This window comes from Triturus cristatus, chromosome 2_2 (assembly GCF_964204655.1).
Source record: "Triturus cristatus chromosome 2_2, aTriCri1.1, whole genome shotgun sequence".
Lineage (NCBI taxonomy): Eukaryota > Metazoa > Chordata > Amphibia > Caudata > Salamandridae > Triturus > Triturus cristatus.
Window position 1 is genome coordinate 469,494,532 of NC_140582.1, and position 18,776 is coordinate 469,513,307.

General features: G+C 48.1%; 1 protein-coding gene and 1 long non-coding RNA gene across 4 annotated transcripts in view; one reads left to right on the forward strand and one right to left on the reverse strand.

Annotated features, from left to right (window-relative positions):
* ANXA5 (annexin A5) overlaps window positions 1-18,776 on the forward strand; it is a 980,312-nt gene that overhangs the window by 666,150 nt on the left and 295,386 nt on the right. For all 3 annotated transcript variants that reach the window (XM_085641572.1, XM_085641571.1, XM_085641573.1), the window contains exon 8: window positions 11,965-12,021. In XM_085641572.1, the coding sequence (XP_085497698.1) occupies window positions 11,965-12,021 (57 nt within the window). The remainder of the gene's footprint in view (window positions 1-11,964; window positions 12,022-18,776) is intronic.
* LOC146862379 (uncharacterized) overlaps window positions 7,089-18,776 on the reverse strand; it is a 357,116-nt gene continuing 345,428 nt past the window's right edge. The window contains exon 4 of the long non-coding RNA XR_014978119.1: window positions 7,089-7,203. This is a non-coding gene — a long non-coding RNA (uncharacterized LOC146862379). The remainder of the gene's footprint in view (window positions 7,204-18,776) is intronic.

Genomic DNA, 18,776 nt, shown 5'->3' on the forward strand with positions numbered 1-18,776 from the left:
TCCCGGAAAGCTGGAAGCACGCCGAAATCTTACGTCCTCCTCAAGAAGCTCAAGGCGGAGCCCAAAGACCTCAAGAACTACCGGCCCATCTCCCTGCTCCCCTTCCTGTCGAAAGTAATCGAGAAGATCGCCAACATACAGCTGACCCGCCACCTCGAAGACAACAATCTCCTAGACCCGTCGCAATCCGGATTCAGACGGAACCACAGCACCGAGACTGCCCTCATCGCCGCCACAGACTACATCCAACGCCAACTAGACAACGGCGAAACCTCTGACCTCATCCTCCTGGCCCTGTCAGCCGCCTTCGACACTGTCTGCCACTGCACACTAAGAACGCGCCTCCAAGAAGCCGGAATTCGGGATAAAGCCCTGGACTGGACCTCCTCCTTCCTCGCTGGTAGAACCCAGAGAGTCCGCCTCCCACCCTACAGAGCCGAAGCAACTGACCTCATCTGCGGCGTTCCCCAGGGCTCATCCCTCAGCCCGACACTATTCATCATCTACATGGCCCCCCTCGCACAAGTGGCCCGCCAACATGACCTGAACATAATCTCCTACGCAGACGATACCCAGCTCATCCTCTCCCTCACCAAGGACCCGCACACCGCCAAAACCAACCTCCACGAGGGTATGAAGGCCGTCGCCGAGTGGATGAGGAACAGCCGCCGGAAGCTGAATTCGGATAAGAAGCAAGTCCTCATCCTCGGCCCTACCCTGTCTGCCTGGGACGACTCCTGGTGGCCGACTACACTAGCAACAGCACCGACACCCACGGACCACGCACACAACTTGGGATTTATCCTCGACTCCTCCCTCTCCATGTCCAAGCAGGTCAACGCTGTCTCCTCCTGCTTTAACACCCTCCGCATGCTTCGCAGGATCTACAAGTGGATCCCGATCGAAACCAGAAGAACGGTGACCCAAGCCCTCGTCAGCAGCCTGCCGGACTACGGCAACGCACTCTACGCTGGAATCCCAACCAAACACCTACAGCGACTACAACGCATCCAGAACGCCTGATCCTCAACATCCCTCGCCGCAGCCACATCACCCCCCACCTAAGAGACCTGCACTGGCTCCCCGTCAACAAGAGGATCACCTTCAAACTCCTCACCCACGCACACAAAGCGCTCCACAACTCCGGACCAACATACCTGAACAGCAGACTCCACTTATACACCCCCGCCCGCCAGCTCCGCTCTGCAAGCCTCGCCCTCGCCGCCGTCCCCCGAATCCAACAAACCACTGCTGGAGGCAGATCCTTCACCTACATCGCGGCCAAGACCTGGAACTCCCTCCCCACCCACCTGCGGCAGACCCAGGACCTGCTCACCTTCAGTAGGCTTCTCAAGACCTGGCTCTTCGAGCAGTAGCAGCAGACCCCCCCCCCCCCTCAGTGCCTTGAGACCCTCGCGGGTGTGTAGCGCGCTTTATAAGTACTGTGATTGATTGATTGAGGTACCTAGTGGGCTACTTGGACCCTAGGGACACTCAGGATTCAAGGGGACTTGATCTCCCAAATTAAAACGGACACCGGGCGCGTTTACACAGTGGTGAAGGGAGGGGATGGTGTAGGAAAGTGGCTCTGTATATACTGGACCAAAGAAAAATCAGCCGAACTACGAATTCTGATTTACTCACTTGTTATCAGGAGAGACCTCAGTGCTGCATCTTTGAGCCCAGTACTGATCCTGAAAAGTTATTCTAACCGTACTTACCAGTAACTTGAATTTCATTCCATAGGCTAACATTGACTAGCAATTATTAGAAGGTTTTAAGACTTTAGTTACATTATAAATCATTTGTTGATGGTACCATACTCATTTTAGGAATTGTGGTGTGTTCTAAGGTGATTTTACCATGTGAAAAAGCCTTCTGCTGGGATATCATGAATCCTGTTTGAGAGAACTATTTTCTCATGCTTTTCCCACAGAGGTTTGGAAGGTGATCTATAAGCTAAACTGAGAACATATTTTCTGTAAATTCACATTATCTTTCTCAGTCATGTGAGAATGAGGTCTGACATTCTCAGTTAAACATGTACATCCAACAAGGGCAGAGACTGTCAGTTGATTCCTTTGTGTTCTACTGCAGCTTCCCAGAGTGTTCTAAAGAACAACTAGAGCACTAACAGTCCTACTTATGACAAAAGTATGGCACACCTGAAGCCATCTTGATTGGAATAAAGTGGTAACTCTTAAAACATCTAATTTAAAAAGGAACAACATGAGGGGGTTCATTTTGCCATAACAAGTATGATTAGTGCTGCAGAAAGAAAAATTAGGGCACTTTTTGAGTGACTTCTCAAATCCTCTTCTATTTCATTAAAAAATTCTGACATGCAGACTGAAACATGCACTTTCAATACCAGCAACAGACTTCCCTGGTGAGCAGTAGCTTTACTACAGTGATCTAATGAGCAACTAGAGTGCTAACATTCAGAATTATTGGCAAATGTGTGACATATCTGAATACCTTCTTGATGGAATCAATGTACAAAACCGAAAGTACTTTCTACTGAGGAGACTGCAGTAAATGAGGAGATTGGGAAACTTCGTAACAAATAATTCTCCCAAGATGGCCACCAGAGACGAGCCCAAATGCAGCACAAATATCACCCAGATGTAGCCCAATGACAGAAGTGTGCAAAACCGTCCCCAACGTTGTATATAGGCCCCGGCGGATGGGGTCCCCTGGGAGAATAGAAATTGGTGATGGGTGCAAATTTTTTTTTACGGGCAAATTAGAAGTTGCGCACCCAGCGCGGCCCCCTGGTGTGCAAGCGCTGGGTGCGCGACTCCTAACGCGTCGAACACGTACATGACCTCACGCGCAAGCGTTGCGTAAAGTAATATGTATGTGCCGTGTATGCGCCTGGAGTCGCGTACCGGTTGCATAGCAATCACGCAGGAATATACGCACCCATCGCACATCCTACACGGATCCTACACAATCCTAAAATGGCAGCTAGGTTCCGTGCAGCGATCGAAAGGTACGCTTTGGGTGCGCGACTCCCCAAAAATAATTACAAAAAAACACAAAGAAAATAATATAAATATATTTTTTTTTTTTAAAGAAATGTTTCAATATTTGAAAAAAGATATTTTTCCATTTATATTAAAATATATAATGTAATTTAAAAAATAAAATAAGTAAAAATAAATGGTTAAAAGTAGAAAATCAGTATCCAAAAAATAAATATAACTATTACATTTAAAAATTGTCATTTAAGAAATCTTTGAAATTCACTGAAACACCATGGGTTTCAGTCATGTTATAGTTGGGAATTAGCATTTAAAAAAACCTTAAGAAATTCACTTAAAAAACCGTAGGTTTCAGGGGTGTTATAGTTAGCTGGACATTTCACTCGTACAAAACCATTGAAATTCCTCAGTTATAGTTAGTTCTACTAACTATAAATCGCGCGTCCGCAATCCACTGCTGATGCCACATATTAAATCATCAAATCATTCACGACATGGTCAGTGATATCACTGATGACATCTAGTAGATGTAATATGTGACGTCATCAGCAGTGGATTGCGGGCGCACAAGTTTATATTTATATATTATATATATATATATATATATATATATATATATATATATATATATATATATATATATATATATATATATATATATATATATATATTACACACACAAGTGTCATCAAAGCTGCCGAACTCCAGGATGGGTGCACCGCTCGTGACGGTGAAATTCACGCAATATTTATTTTACAATTCTGAATGTAAAGACGGGCACTCACAGGGCAATATTGCACTCATTTATCAATGCCTGTTAATTCCAAATGAGCACCATAATGCTTGATCCATTTATACTTTATTACTGCACATTCCCAGTGGCTCATATTTTTTAAATAAACACTGGACTACCACCATCCCACATAACCTTAATTTTAGTAGCCGCCATCGCTGTGTGGCCGTAGTTGTTAAATACATATAGCAACACCACGTTATCCCCTCTTGATGTTCACAAACCAATGTTCACGAGAAGTCATTAGCCTCTCATAGGCATATTGTAATGGATAAAAGGCAGTAATGACAAGATGTTGATCCAGGATGGTGATTGCAGTACAGTTGATCTCCAGCATCAACCCCCGCAATGTCCTGCACTGGCCTACAAGGGAACTGTAATCTTGACACATTATATTTCTCAATCTCTTTTCTTGTTTGGGAGCCAGTGGAGGTCTCATAGGTGTTGGGTGATGTGCTCATGTCGTGGGATGCGGAGGACGAGTCTGGCTGCGGTTTTCTGGATGGTCTGGAGTTTGCGTAGCAGGGGTTTGTTGATTCTAGCTTAGAGGACATTTCCGTAGTCCAGTCTGCTTGTTATGAGTGTGTGAGTGACGATCTTTCTAGATTCGGAGGGAATACATTTGAAGGTCTTGCAAAGGATGCAGATGGTGTTGAAGCAGGTGGAGGTGACACCATTGATCTGCCGGGTCATGGTGAGGGAGGAGTTGAGTAGGATGCCAAGGTTCGAGGCGTGGCCTGTGGGGGTGGGGGGTTGCCAAGGGTGGTGAGCCACCAGCTGTTGCCCCAAGCTGAGGGGGTGGGTCTGAGGACGAGGAGCTCTCTTCTACGAGTTGAGTTTCAGATAGCTGTTGCTCATCCAGGATGCAACGTCTTTCATTCCTTCTTCGAAGCTGAGTCTGGTGGCTTTGGGGTCCTTCATGAGGGAGAGGAAAAGCTGGGTGTCGTCGGCGTAGGATACTATGCTGAGTCCATGCTGTCTGACGATGGTGGCGAGGGGAGCCATGTAGATGTTGAAATGCGTTGGACTAAGCGATGATGCTTGGGGTACCTAGAAAGCCAATTCCTAAAAAGCAAGGTCTTAAGGAATTTTCAAAAATACAGCTCCTTGATTGTGGATCAGATGGCCAAGTGAGGGCACTCCAGAACTTTGCTGCATTAAAGCAAAAAGACCATCCTCTACTTCTAGCTCTTCTGATAGTAGGGACGGAGGCCAGGTATGAGTTGGTGGATCTAAGATGCCTTGTGGGGGAGTAGGGGATAACAAGTTGGCAGGAAATAGGGTGGCCAGGTGCATGGAAGGCTCTGTCAACTATGCGCAAGGATTTGAATTCGATTCTTCGGGCAACAGGTAGCCAGTGGAGTTCCATCAAACCCTGCCAGGCTGACTCAATCCTACAGTTCCATAACAGTGTGCATGCAGCAGCATTTTGCCCGACTTGTCGTTTTTGAGCAACTTCCTTAGGAGCATCCAGGTAGAGCAAGTTTCCATTGTCCAGTCAGGAGAGAATCAAAGCCTGGACTACCAGCAACCACGCGTGCCGAGGGAGCAAAGGCAAAATCTTGCACAACATAATCTGGATTCCAAAGCAAATGGTAGAAAGTTTAGTAGTTCGGGTCTCCATAGACCGTGTTTTCCAGCCATACTCCCAAACTTTTGATAGCTGGTTTTGGTGTCGGAGGGGGGCCGAGACAAACCAGCCAACCCAGAGCCCTTGAGGGGAAGGAATTGTTCCCAAGGATCATGAGTTCAGTTTCAGCTCCGTTCAGCTTAAGCCACAATTTATTCATCCAGCTGGCTATTTGCTCCAGTAGCAAGTAGCTCTCCCCTTTTGGATGCTTTTTGGTTACAATCCTGTATCAAGCAGGGCTTTATTTGGGCCAGTGGTTTCAAGTCAGGGGCGCAGTCACTCATTTTTAAGGACCATGACTTATTTTTCATCATCAAACTTTAACAGAGATCAAGAGAGTAGGCAAAAAGGAAGAAGTGAGGAAGAAAGAGGAAGAGAGGAAAACAGTGATAAAGGGAGAAGAAGGGTTGAAAAAGAACCTGCAAGAGTGGAGTAAATAGACAATATGTTAAGGGTAGAAATAGGAGGCCTGAAGTGGTATGAAGACATCACAACCTTGGTATTCCGTACCACTGGTATTCATAAGGGCTAGTGCAGGCCTCCAAAGTAACACTTTTGCCATTGCAGTTATTTTCTTATATTCTAAATGATGTGCCAGGTGTACTATCCATTTAGGTGGTGGCATTCACTCAGAATCGAAGTGTCACAAGCGACCCCTTCACTTTTGTGAATGAGTTGCCACCTCCTTTGAGGTGCTGGTCACAATTCAATTGCGCTCACAAACCACTGATACATCTTCTACTGAGTTGCAATTTGGAAGGGATTCCCTAAGCATCACCCTTTCAAATTGCGTTTCGTTATCCATTTCTAATACCCTTTTGCGGTTTACTAAGACTTTACTGAATCTCAAATTGCGTTTAGGGAATACAAGTAAGCCATTTTGTGATCACAAACCATCTAATTTTGTGGTTCACAAGGTTTGCAACCACAAAACGACTCCGCACATTTGGGCCCTTGCACTGGGTTAATGGAGATGGTTGGTCTGAGCCTGTGTGTGTGCACACCCTCCTACACACATAAGGTAGTTTACAGGTGTTTTCCACTATCGAAAGGAATTATTTTCTTGGTATGGGTATTTTTTTATATTTGCAACTCTTATGCCTGAATAATTTTCCTCTGTTAGGGTGATGCAGCATTTATATAACAATTATACTCTGTTACTCCGACACAGGAATTCTTTCTGAGTGGTCTCTTGTGCCTGATGGGAGAATGAGACAACTCTGGCCATATCGCCCGGGTAACAAGTGCCCCCATTCAGCCATTCATTCAGGATTGTGGCACAGAACTACATGGGAAACAAGAAAATGAATTAGAAGCAACTCCAAACAAATGAGTGGCACTAATTAGCATACCTAGAGAGGGTAATTATAACATCTGTTATTACAGGGCTCTGGAGGGTTTGATCGAAGTATAGAAAACAAAACTCGTTATTTTCATTTGATGCAAGTACAGCACGAGGCTAAGTGAGTCTCAGCGTATTCCTGAATGGGAGCACAGCCGAGGTGCCCAACACACAGGCCCCCAGCTGCATCTGCAGTACGCACTCTGTACCAATACTGCTCATCTCCAGGGTCAATGCCGCCCCCAGCAGGGGTCCGCCCACAGGCACTTAATGATCCCGGCGATGCTGCTGTTTTCGAGTCGCCCCGCTGGGGGCTTCCGTTAATTGTCTTCTCCAGCCCTCTGCGTCTTTCGTGCTTCAGCTTCGCCTCACGTGTGGGTGCTAGGTCAGTCGCTCACTGGTGCACTTCCAGTTCCATGAATAAGCCACGTGAGTCTGGCCTTGTGCAGCCCTGGATGAGAAAAAAAAGAAATCCTTTGATATTGGAATGATATGTTTTATTTATCGGTTTCTGTAACCTGAGGTGGCTGGGATTTAGACCTCCTATTTTTGTTGTTTGGCTAATTTCATCATGTCCACTTCTATGATTTTTCATGAAAAATAGAATAAAGTTCTACTTTACTGAAATTATGGAATAAAGTTATTTGTCAGCACGCTTTCCTCGTGACAACGTGGGCATCCTCAAGGAAGCCTGGTCGCCTGGAGAGTGTGAATTAAGCTTCCTCTGCGCTCCCACCCTGCTTCAATATAGGTTCATTCTAAAGTGCTTATGAATTAAAGTTTCCCAGTAGCGCTCGTTAGCAACTACCTCACAAATACGCAAAAAAGGCAAGGACGCAAGGCCACGCACAGTTACACAGAAGTGTACAGGCACAACCTCCTGAAGGGGGCGCCCCACACCCTGATGGTAATCTTTACTTTCAAACTCTTACTTTTTTCTGCACTTTTTAGTCTAATTTTCTTCTCTTGGGATATGTGCTTTAATTTCAGGACACCATTAAAACTCTCCGAGGATATTAATATGGGAAATCTTGTATTTTGGCATTACGTAATCCCGGGCGGGCCAGGCGCCTTCCCTCTGGCATATTTGATTCCCAGAGATGTAGCTCAGTGGGTTTGAGTGCCCTGAAGAAATCAAACAGTAACCTGACTGGTGCAGGTTTGAATTCCAACAGGACGGACCCCAGTTCATTCAAAAGCTCCAAAGCCCGTTATAGTTGTGCGAGGCAAGGGCAGCGCCATAAAACGTGAGTAATTTTTCTATAGATTATAAATAATATTTAAATACGTATTTGTAAAGCGCAAACTACTCACCCTTACGGGTCTCAAGGCGCTGGGGGCCCTTGTGGAAATTAAGTGAACTATTGCCCAGAAACATATGGCACTGATCTGAAGCCGGAGCTCGGAATCAAACCGTGAAGCCTGTGCTCCGAAGTCAGCTGCCCTGGCCGTTGCACCACACCTCTCAATCTGCACCGCACCTCTCCATTATACTATCTGTCTTGGCTATAACTCGCCACCTTCTACTGCAGAGTCTCTGGCACAGGGGTGGGAGCCCTCTGCCGAGGTATTCCAGGGTCCTGGAGGGCCACCTTTGGCAGAGACTTTATAACCGGCTATGGGGCCCTAGGCCAAGTAAGGTTTGGGGCCCTTCTTCAGAGCCACCATGAATTTCATCATACATTTTGTGCTAAAAGTCTGCACAAAGTCCAAGATATTACATTCCGTCTCAAAAACAGTTGAAATACGACTTCACTTTGGGACACCAAGATCCTTAAGATGTAATGGATAGTGGAGAGGTTGAGATAGTGAAACAGACCAAGGTGAGATTATAAATAGATCACTTTGGAGGGGGGGGGGGCGCTTAAAAGGTGATCTGTGGGCAATTGCTCACTTTGCCTATGCCTTGAAACGTATTGATTTGTGGCTGATCAGAAGATCGCAGTGCGTGCAGGAGTTAGTCTGAATCCAACAAAGTCTGCCACAGTGAGCTAACGTAGTTTGTGATTGGGATCTGTGTATACGAGAGTGCGCATGAGTGTGAGAGCTAGAAAGAGAAGAGGGTAGTGAGAGGAATGAAAAGAGAATGACCGGTCAAAGGGGCAAAAAGAGAGAAGGTCATAAAAAGAAAACGGAAAAGTGAGAACAGTACAGAAGGAGAGAGTGCACGAGAAAGAGGAAAGAGAAAGGCGCAGAAGGATGGAGGGAGAAGAGAAGACGAGAAAGGCTCAGAACTCTCAGAGAAACGAAAAGAGAAGGACAAAACATGTATGAGCGAGACAAGCAGACAGGGGGAGAGAGAGGTTCCACATTTGCATAATCTATGGTCCTTAGCCATCATCCTTTTAGACCACTGGGACGAAAGAACAGTGCCTAAATAGTTTGAAAATAAACGGAAGAGAAGAGACATAAGGAGCAGAGAGCAGACAAGATAAAGCCAGTTTTTGACAGAAGAAAAAGGAGCGGGGAGCGCTGAGCAACAGTGTGTGCGTCGCAGTGTGTGTGAGAATGCAGGTGTGCGTGCATGTCTGTATGCAGTCTGTTCAGAAAATGCAAAGAAGGCTAGTGAGCGGTGGCAGGGGGCTTGCATTCAGAAAAGAAAGAAACCGAAATGGGAAGGAGTAAAAAGAGAATGGAAGGGGTTTAAGGAGCAAGGCGGAACACGGACAAAAGAGAACTGAACGGAGTGAGCAGGGACACCCAAAAGACACAATAGAAAGGGGAGACGACAAGGAGCGAAATAAGAGGAGAAATATGGGTGGAGGCAGGAGTTGAGAGAAAAGGGAGGAGGAGTGAGACTTGGGGACAGAGGACAGACCTGACAGAAGAAATCGAGGAGAGAAGTCACAGAGAAAAATAAACGGGGGCAAAAATTAGCGGGGGAGGCCTGCACCTCCTCGGTCTGCACTTTGGGCCCTCGGGCAATATGCTGAGCCCTCACATCCTTACCTGGGCCGGTATCACGAGCCCTCTCATGAAGCCTCGGCTCCGACAGATAGGAGGGTACTGTTGCCCTTGATCTGCACCCGAGCTCTCAAAGGGCTGCCAGAACCCTTACCTACAGTCCTGGCTCTGGTTGAGGGAAGCTGTGTCCTCAACGTGCACTGACCCTCTCTTGCAGCCCCGGTTCCGATACACAAAAGGGATTGGGTGCCCTCAGACACACCCCAACACTATCCTGCAGGTCATCTGGCACTGGCTGGAATGGTGCGCTGCCCTCAGGCCGCACCTAGAGTCCTCCACCCGCACCGAGGCCCTTTCCTGTCGCTCCAGCTCCAGATAGAGGGGAGTGGAGCATCAGCCCGCACTGAGCCCTCCAGCAGTCCCTGCTCTGCCCCCAGCAGCCCTGGCACTGGTTGGAGGAGGAAGCGCTGTTCACAGCCCGCACCGAGCCCCTCCACCTGCAGCCCTGGCTCTTGTTGGAGGGGAGGCTGAGGTACCCTTTGTCGGAACTCCGAGCCCTCTCCTGCAGTGCCTGATCACGTTGAAGGGGACCTGCGTCACCAGACCTGACCGAGCCCTCAGCCGGCACTCCGAGCCCTCTCCTGCAGACCCGGCTCTGCTTGGATGGGAGAAGTGTTCTCAGCTAGCACCACCGACTCCCACTCCCACAACCCTGGCACTGGCTGGAGGGGACCTCAACCGGCACTGAGCCCTCACCCGGCTCCCGGAACCCTCCTTGAAGTCCGTAAAGGAGAGGCGCCCTCTGCCACCGCTGAGCCCTCTCGTGCAGCCCAGGCGCCGGATGAGGCTGGGGTCTGTGTGCGGCTCAGCTCCTCGCCGCCCGGGCTCCACTGTCTCCCCCCTGCTTCCAGCAGGACTATATTTGAGTGGAGAGGCTCTGCAATCACGTGGTCCGGAGGAGTCTCGACCCCCCCACCCCCCCAAAATATTTTTGAAAAGCCCCGGGGTGGCGGTCCCCGGGGCTGGGGTGGCCCCTTCGGGCCCCCTATTTTAATATAAACATTGCCCCAGGACCTGGCCCACCCGGGGGCTTTAATTAAACGAAGCGCGGAAGACAGCGCTTAGATTTTTATTTATTTTTTCCATTTTCGGCCGAAAATCGCGCTGGGTGCGCGAATCTCGCCCTTTAAGAAAAAAAAAAAAGCCCTGGGGGTCGTTGTGGGACCACCTGAGCAGGCCTAGAGGGTCAGGGTGTTTCTACCCTGCCCCCTTTTCTTGTTTTTCGCATTTCTTTTTCTGTTTGGAGTGTTGACAGCCAATTAGAAAAAAGCTTGTGATCTGGAGGGTGCGCGAATCCACCGTGCCTTAGATATCACTATCTTTATTTCTTAATTTCTCAAAAACTACTGAATGGATTTACACCGTTCTTAAAAAGGTCGCTTTCTGAGCCAAGCAGTGCCTTTTTGCCAAATTTGGTGTCATTCCGTTCAGCAGTTTTTGCTATGACCGGGTCTAAAGTTTCCTATGTGAAAATGATTTTTTGACCACTATTTTTTGAATCTCTCAGGAACTACTGAACGGATTTACACCATTTAAAAAAAAAAGGGGGCGCTTTCTGAACCAAGGGCTACCTTTTTGCAAAATTTGGTGTAATTCCGTTCAGCAGTTCGGGCTTTAGCCGTGTCTAAAAATTTCCTATGGGAAATAACATGGGAAGAATGCGTTTTGGGACCCCCTTTTTTCTCGGCCCCCGCTTGACGAATCACCCCCAAACTTTCAGGATAAAAGCTGACCGGACCGGGCCATTGGTTTTGAAAATTTTGCATAGATTCGGCAACCGGTGCCAAAGTTACTGGGAATAGAATGTTACGATGTTCCTATGGATAATAGGTCCTAACTATAACTACCTACTGGTGACCGCCAGTAGATCATGTGTGAGTATGTATATATGTGTGTGTGTGTGTGTGTATATAAATGTGTGTATGTTTTCATATATAATTTTTGTTTTCCGTGGTCCCTGCGCATAGGCCAGAATATTCAAGTGCTTATAACTTGATGTGGATACACCTGGAAGAGAACTAGGGCTACAGGTAAGTAACTTATCCACACCTGTACTTATGTTATGAAAAAATGTGTATTTGAGCTACGTAACACTGCCAACGTTTTTCACCTCTAGGAATTTATGGAGAGAAATACGACAAGTGCAGTACAAGTGCTTATTCTTTGACATGTGGATGTTTTGAAAAATGAATTTCATAGAAACGTAATCTCAAAGTCCAATCAATATAATCAGTGCTTCTTTTTGTAGGCGAACAGAGACCCTGTAGGAAAGGTTGATGAAGGACAAGTAGAAAAAGAGGCAAAGGTGAGTTGAAACTATTTATTTACCTGTTTGGGCCACTTACTATTCAGTATAACATTTTAGAACCCAAAACCTTGTTCCTGATGGATATTTCTAACTGCAAATTCCTTACCTGTAGAATAATCCCTAGGTGGCAGACTGGATCTGAAAATTTTCATAGCCATGCTGCCTTATCCTGCTAGGTGGCACTGTGCAGCTCTTCGTCCTGCCCCAGAAGTGATTGAGTAGAGGCACATTTAAGTTACACCCAAGTCCATTCCCTTCTTTCAGTGCCTTTATACACATATTTGTAGCTACGCTTCCTTTTGTCAGTTGACAAATCTTTTCTTATAACTTTTTTAATGGTGCAAGGTAACTGTGTCCCCACCAAATTCTACAGGGTTTAAATCACGTTGACTGTTGGATGCAGATGTTGGTGGTGGCCCCCTAGTGTTTGTGCTCGTTCACAACTCCAGAATGTGTGACAAATGAGCTCTCATGCATCCAAAGGTGATTGGAGTCTGTGAAGCAAAGCTGTATGTCACAGAAAACCGAAAGAAGTCTGTGACCTTGCGTAACTCCAAGTCTGGGAAGCAAACACATTCGCACTCTTGAAGCTGATTCTGTGACAAGTCTTTTTCTCAGTCAAGGTCTTCTGGTAAGTCTAAATCAAAGAAGCACAATAAGTCAAAGTCGGACTCTACCCCATCCTGCCACTCAGTCAAAAGACCAGTCAGGAGGGCATAACGGTGCCAGACAACCTCTCTCCCAAGACCCTTAGTTGCTAAGCTGATTCCTCAACTGATTCCATGGCTCCCAGACTTTCTCTGGCCATTGGCAATGCAGCCGCATTCGAGAGCTTCAAGGTGGCAATGGTGCAAATTTGTGGCAGTCTTGTGGCTCCCTCTGGCGCATCTTTGGGCTCAAAGGCTCCAAAGAGGCCTCCAGTCGGGTTACTGCTGACTGGGTCTGCCCTCTGCATCTTCTCAACTCTTCAAACCCATCTCTGGCGTGGCACCTATTTCAGTGCCGACTACAAATCTGGCTCTAAAATAAGCTTAGTATCGGGACGATTGCCTAATAAAGGCGAAATCCTTTGCAGTGGCGAACAGTCATACACAAAGATGTCTGACTCTCTTCCAATCCTTGGGTCTTTCCATCAATTTCCCAAAGTCTCAGTTATCTCCCTTGAAAGTGAAAACTTTCTTAGGAGCAACCTTAGACACTCATCAGGCAAAGGCTTTTGCCTTGCAGGAGAGACTGGAGAAGATCTGCAAGTTGGCACCTTTACTCATAAAAAGAAAGTCCACTTATGTTTGCTAGTACACGTTGCTTCTGGGGATGTTGTCCTCCTGCATTCCCCTCCTTCTCTTCCAGGGGATCCTCATCAATAGTCATAAGCACTGAATATTCCCGCCCATGTGCGGGGACCCCGGAAAAAAATAAAAATTATATATGAAAAACATATATATACAGTGTGAGAAGTTGGCCTGATGTATGATGTCACTAGTTCTAGTGTACACCTTATATCAGTCCAAACAACCCTTATGGTGATTGGTTGTAAAGTCAACCTTATAGACCAGCTATCCTAGTGGTAGCATGGACAAGAGCAGTCTTAGGCTAAACTCTGAATGGCATGTGAAGCCAGCTGTGATACCATATATAATCCCTTGAATACCAAATGAAAGGACACCACAACAGATATATATATATAAAATGAAGTGTATTTATTCTAGTCAAACCCTCAGCACTCTTTATGAGATTCGAGGTAAGTATAACAGTCTTATTTATGCATACATTAAGTCACACAGGTAAGTAATACAGTTAGGCCCTAGGGGCCACGCAAACCATATACTAAAGAAGTGGTATAAGGACCACTGTCACGGAAATAGAACAGGCCTAGGGAATCGCTGGGGCTACACTACACTACCAACAGTTAGGAAGTGGGAGGCCCACGGGATTCAGGTGCAGAGTGGAAACACGCGTAATGCGTATAGTCGATAGAAATAGTACAGTTCTGAAATAAGCAGTTTAAGGACACTTCTGAAGCAGCTAGAGAGTCGAGACTCTAAAACTAGACCCTAGGATAGTCACTACTCTTGTGAGCACCGAAGTACCCAAGTTACCTAGCCCACGGGCTGCGGGTGCACAGGTGTGAACTTGCGTCGGGTTTCGTCGTGGACGTCTATGGATGCCTGAAGGAAAGTTGCTGACAGGCAGTCAGTGCAGAGTGTCCGGTGGATCCCAAGGCTGGGATCAAGAAGGAAGGGTACCTGCAAGCAGAAGGGACAGAGTCAAGGTCACTAGCCAGTGACCACGTGGAACCAGGCGATGTCTTGAAGATTGCAGGTGAAGGGTGAAGCTTGTCGCTGCAGCCACGGGTACCAGGAGGCGTCGAGGACTACCAGGACCAGGAGGCGAGCTGTCCCACGAAGGCTCTTGCTGTCGGCGGTGTCGAAGTCGAACTAGGACTCACCAAGCCTTGGCAAGCGGAACCCACGAAGAACGGAGGACTTGCTTCTGGTGCAGACCAGGAAGGTCTGGGGTGCTTCTCTTTTGCAAAGAAGCGGGAGCCAGTCTGGAGGAGCCAAACCAGCAGTGAAGATTTCAAGGTGTGTCGTCACAGAGGCCGCTAGCCAACGGGCAAGCAGCTTCGACGCCATAATGGAAGGCCAGGCCAGGGGTGGCATAATACATGCTGCAGCCCCTGGTAGGCCTAGGGTACACCTATGCCCTGGGTACCTAGGGTACACTATACAGGGGCCTATAAGGTGACCCTATCCAAATGGGTTATGCACCTAAAGTGCATAGTGTCAATTTAGAGAGAGAACAACAGGGCTGGGGGTCTGATTGGCAGGCCCACAGCCACATCTAAGTCGAAAACCAGTAAAGCAAAAGCAAAAAGTGGGGTTGAACATAGAAAGCAGACCCTACTCTCCTACAGCGCCCCTTCCTTGGCCGCGAAAGGCGGAAGCTTGCGGCTGTGGGGCCGAGACACCCAAGGACATGGCCGTATCCCGGGAGTCCTTAAAACGAGCCAGCGCACTATCCGCCTTCTCACCAAAAAGGCGAGTGCCATCAAAGGGCATATCCATGAGGGAACTCTGGACATCCCCCGAAAAAGACGTGGACCGCAGCCAGGCGTGGAGCCGGAGTGCCACCATGGTGGAAATCGCCCTACCCAGCGAGTCCATGGTGTCTAGTCCACACCGTATGGCATGTCGTGCTGCATCTCTCCCGTCACCAAGCGCCTGGGAGAGACAAGTCCGGGCCTCCTCCGGACACAGGGGCAGCACGTCCTCCACGGTATCCCACAGAGAGTGGGAGAAATGGTCCAAGAGGCAAGCGGTGTTCAAAGACCGCAGGCCGAAACTCAGGAAAGAGAACAGCTTCTTTCCGAACTGTTCCAGCCTCTTGGATTCCCGATCCAGAGGGGCGGACGGGAAGGAGGATTGGGAAGTGGAGGCCTGGATAACCAGACTCTCGGGGTTGGGTGTTGGGACAGGAAACTGGGGTCGCCCGGAGCAGGGCGGTGGCGCCGGTCCACGTTCCGATCCACAGGAGATGCGCAGGCACGTATCCTGAACCTTCCCTTCTCTATTTCTTCTGTTCGGGGCTCACACTGATTAGATGTTCCGCATGAAACAGAGCTGTACACACTGAAGGCAGTGGGCCTCGAGAAAAGGAAGGAATTCCGCTAACGATACAGGCCTTTCAACAGGCGATCCTCCCAACAGAGGGTTCAAACCCCTCATTGGCAAAAAAAGGATCAGCAGGGTGAACAACAATCTCCGTATCTGGGCAGACGTTCCTCCAGAGGGGGAGGAAATCAGCGCCAAGGTAACCACTCCGCCAAGACGCAGTCAAAACAATGAGTGCCCACTTCCCCCGTCACTGTTCACCACTCCAGTGGGAAGGGGGGGTGAGAAAGTGGCTCTGTACTGTATATAATATACCCAAATAGGTACAGTGTGTACAGAGTCCACAGTCCCCAGAGGTTTGGCAGAGGCTAAAGTTAGATATAACCTTACTCTCTAAAGTGGTAGCTTGGTCGAGCAGTAAGGCAGTATCAGAGGACAGTGTAAAGCATTTGTTGTACACAGTCAGCAAATGGTCTCACCCACTCAATAACTGAACTCTAGGCCAATGGTTTATATAAAAAATGTCTGTTTTATTTTAGAACCAACAATAGGTATTAAAATATACTTTCTCAGAATGAGAGGCTTTAGTTGCATATTTTTGCAATATGCAATTAACTTTTGTAAATAGTTAGATTGTTGCCAAAGGCAACACAGTTTCAAACACAATAATACATTGAGCTCAATGGAAGTTTTAAGTTATTTGCGATAGATTACTTTCAGGATTAATTTTGTAACTCCAGGACTGGATCCTAGATTCAGTCCTGGGACAGTTCTTTGAAACAAGTGATAAAAGTCGACTTAGTTACTGTTGTGATTTTTAGGTAATATTTTGCTATTGTAAAAGTTGACACTTAAAAGAAATTTCATAGAAAAACAGTCAATGATTTCCTATGGGAGAAAATTCAAGTTGCAGGTATAGCATTTTCTCGTTACTTTCGTAATCCAGTACTGTGCTCCTAGACTCAGTACTGGGACCTCTATCTAAAACAGGTAAGTAATTAAGTTTTCACAGTTGGTACGATTTTTAAAGAATATTTGTAGTTTGCAAAAATCGACAGAAGAAATTTCACAGAAACAGTCAATGATTTCCTATGGAAGAAAATTGGGTTAATGGTAAGTACGGTTGTGAGTATTTTTCAGGATCAGTGCTGGGCACTAAGATCCAGCACTGGGATCTCTCCTAATAGCAGGTGAGTTTTCGTTTTCGTTACTCAGTTGAATTTAGGTGAATATTTTAAGTTTTAGAAACTCCACACTTAGAAGAAATTTCAGAAGAAACCAGTCAATGTTACCGTATGGAGGAAAATTGGGTTATCAGCTTTTGGGTAAGTACTCGACTAGCAGAGTTAAGGTTCTGGGCACAGACTCGGGGGTCTCCCAGGGTCAGATAAGTACAGTTGTTACACCCTCAGCGGCACAGGGGCAGCCAGGTGCAGAGTGAGTTGGGCCCAATGTTATCCTATGGGAGGCAGGGTGGCCTAGGTTGGTGACTGCTGACTAGCAGGCCACGCGGCTGTGGGAGCTGGGCTCCTGGTCACTTGCTCTGGGCAAATGGGGAAGTAGATGGGTGTAGAGGTTACACTGCCAGGGCCACTCGGGCGGCTGGGTGCAGGGTGCAGGGTGCTTTTGAGCCTTTGGGCGCTCAATGGATTTCAATGGGAAAGCTCCTGGTTGAACAAAGGCTGCAAGCTCGGGGACGAAGATTCTTCAGGTGCCACCACCACTTTGAGAGGTAAGTTGGGTGGTTGGAGGATAGGTAGGTACCCAGGAGTTGGGCACAGGGGGCCGCAGGGCACCGGGTGCAGGGGTGCCTTTTGGTGTCAGGAAATCTTACGCTCTGTTGATCGCGGTTGGGGGGGTACCTGGTTCTGAGGCTGCTGGCGTCAGGAGCGTCTAGGTGAGTCCTCGGGTGCCGGATTCAGTGTCCGTCGCCGGGGGGACGTCCTCGGGGTCTTTGTTCACTCCGGCACAGGTCCGGCTTGGCGGGTGCAGAGTGTGCAGGGTTCGCGGTTCCGGTGTCATGCCAGGGGTTAGAAGCTGGTTTTGAGCAGAGCCTCTGCTCATGGGAGTCCCAGGTGCTTAGAGCCAAAAGGTAGCCAGGTCCTCCGGTGTTTGTGAGGTTGCTGGCCACAAGAGGTGCCGGTTTGTAGCAGGAGCAGGTTCGAGGGTCGACAGGCCGGTTGGGCTGGGGCCAAAGCAGTTGGTGTCTTCCTCTTCTTAGCAGCTGCACGGCAGGTTGTCTTTCTTCTTGCTCTTCTTTGTTTTTCGGAATCTGGAATCTAAGGAAGGAAGGTTCAGGGTGCCCCTAAATACTAGGTTTAGGGGCGTTACAGGTAGGTAAAGGGCAGGGACCAAAGGGTCTCTGCCCTGGGGTGGGTACACCCCCTACCCTGCCACTCTCCTATGGGAGGGGGTTAGTAGCCTAGTCCTGATTAGGCAGGGCCCCCCATCTTCAAAATGGCGAGTGCCCGGAGATGTGCTTCACCTCGCCTACCCCACCTGAGGGGTGGGGTTGGCAGGCTGGCACATCCCCTGTCCTTATTTGGGGTTTCCGGACAGTCTTCCCACCAGAGTTGGGGGTGAGAACCAGTGGGGGCCAGTTTGCTGGGTACAGCAAGTGGCCTGGGGAAGCTCACAGAGGCGGCATGCCTTTGAAGCTTCCCCCTGTCTATCCTGGGGGAGGAAACCTAGCACCTCACCCAGGATGTGCATTGTTACAGGCCCAGGAGAGCGGGGGCTCTCCTACCCAGGAGTCCAGCAACACGTCTGCTGTGTGGCAGCCTAGGCAGCCTCCCAGACCAGACGTGGATTGTAGGTTAGGTTTCAGGGGGCATCTCTAAGATGCCCTCTGTGGTGCTTTGTACATTAAATCCCACACTGGCATCAGTGCGGGTTTAATGTGCTGAGAAGTTTGATACCAAACTTCTCAGTCTTCAGTGTTGCCATTATGCTGCTGTGGAGTTCGTGTTTGATGAGCTCTCAGCACCATGTACTCTTAAATGGCAGCACTGCACTTACAGTGCCCAGGAACGGACCTGGCTACTGTAGGGGCAAAGGGCTCATGCTCCTGTGCCCACACCACTGGCATAGGGCAACCAGCTAGAGGGGTGGCTGATGTATGCCAGGGCAGTGTAGGTG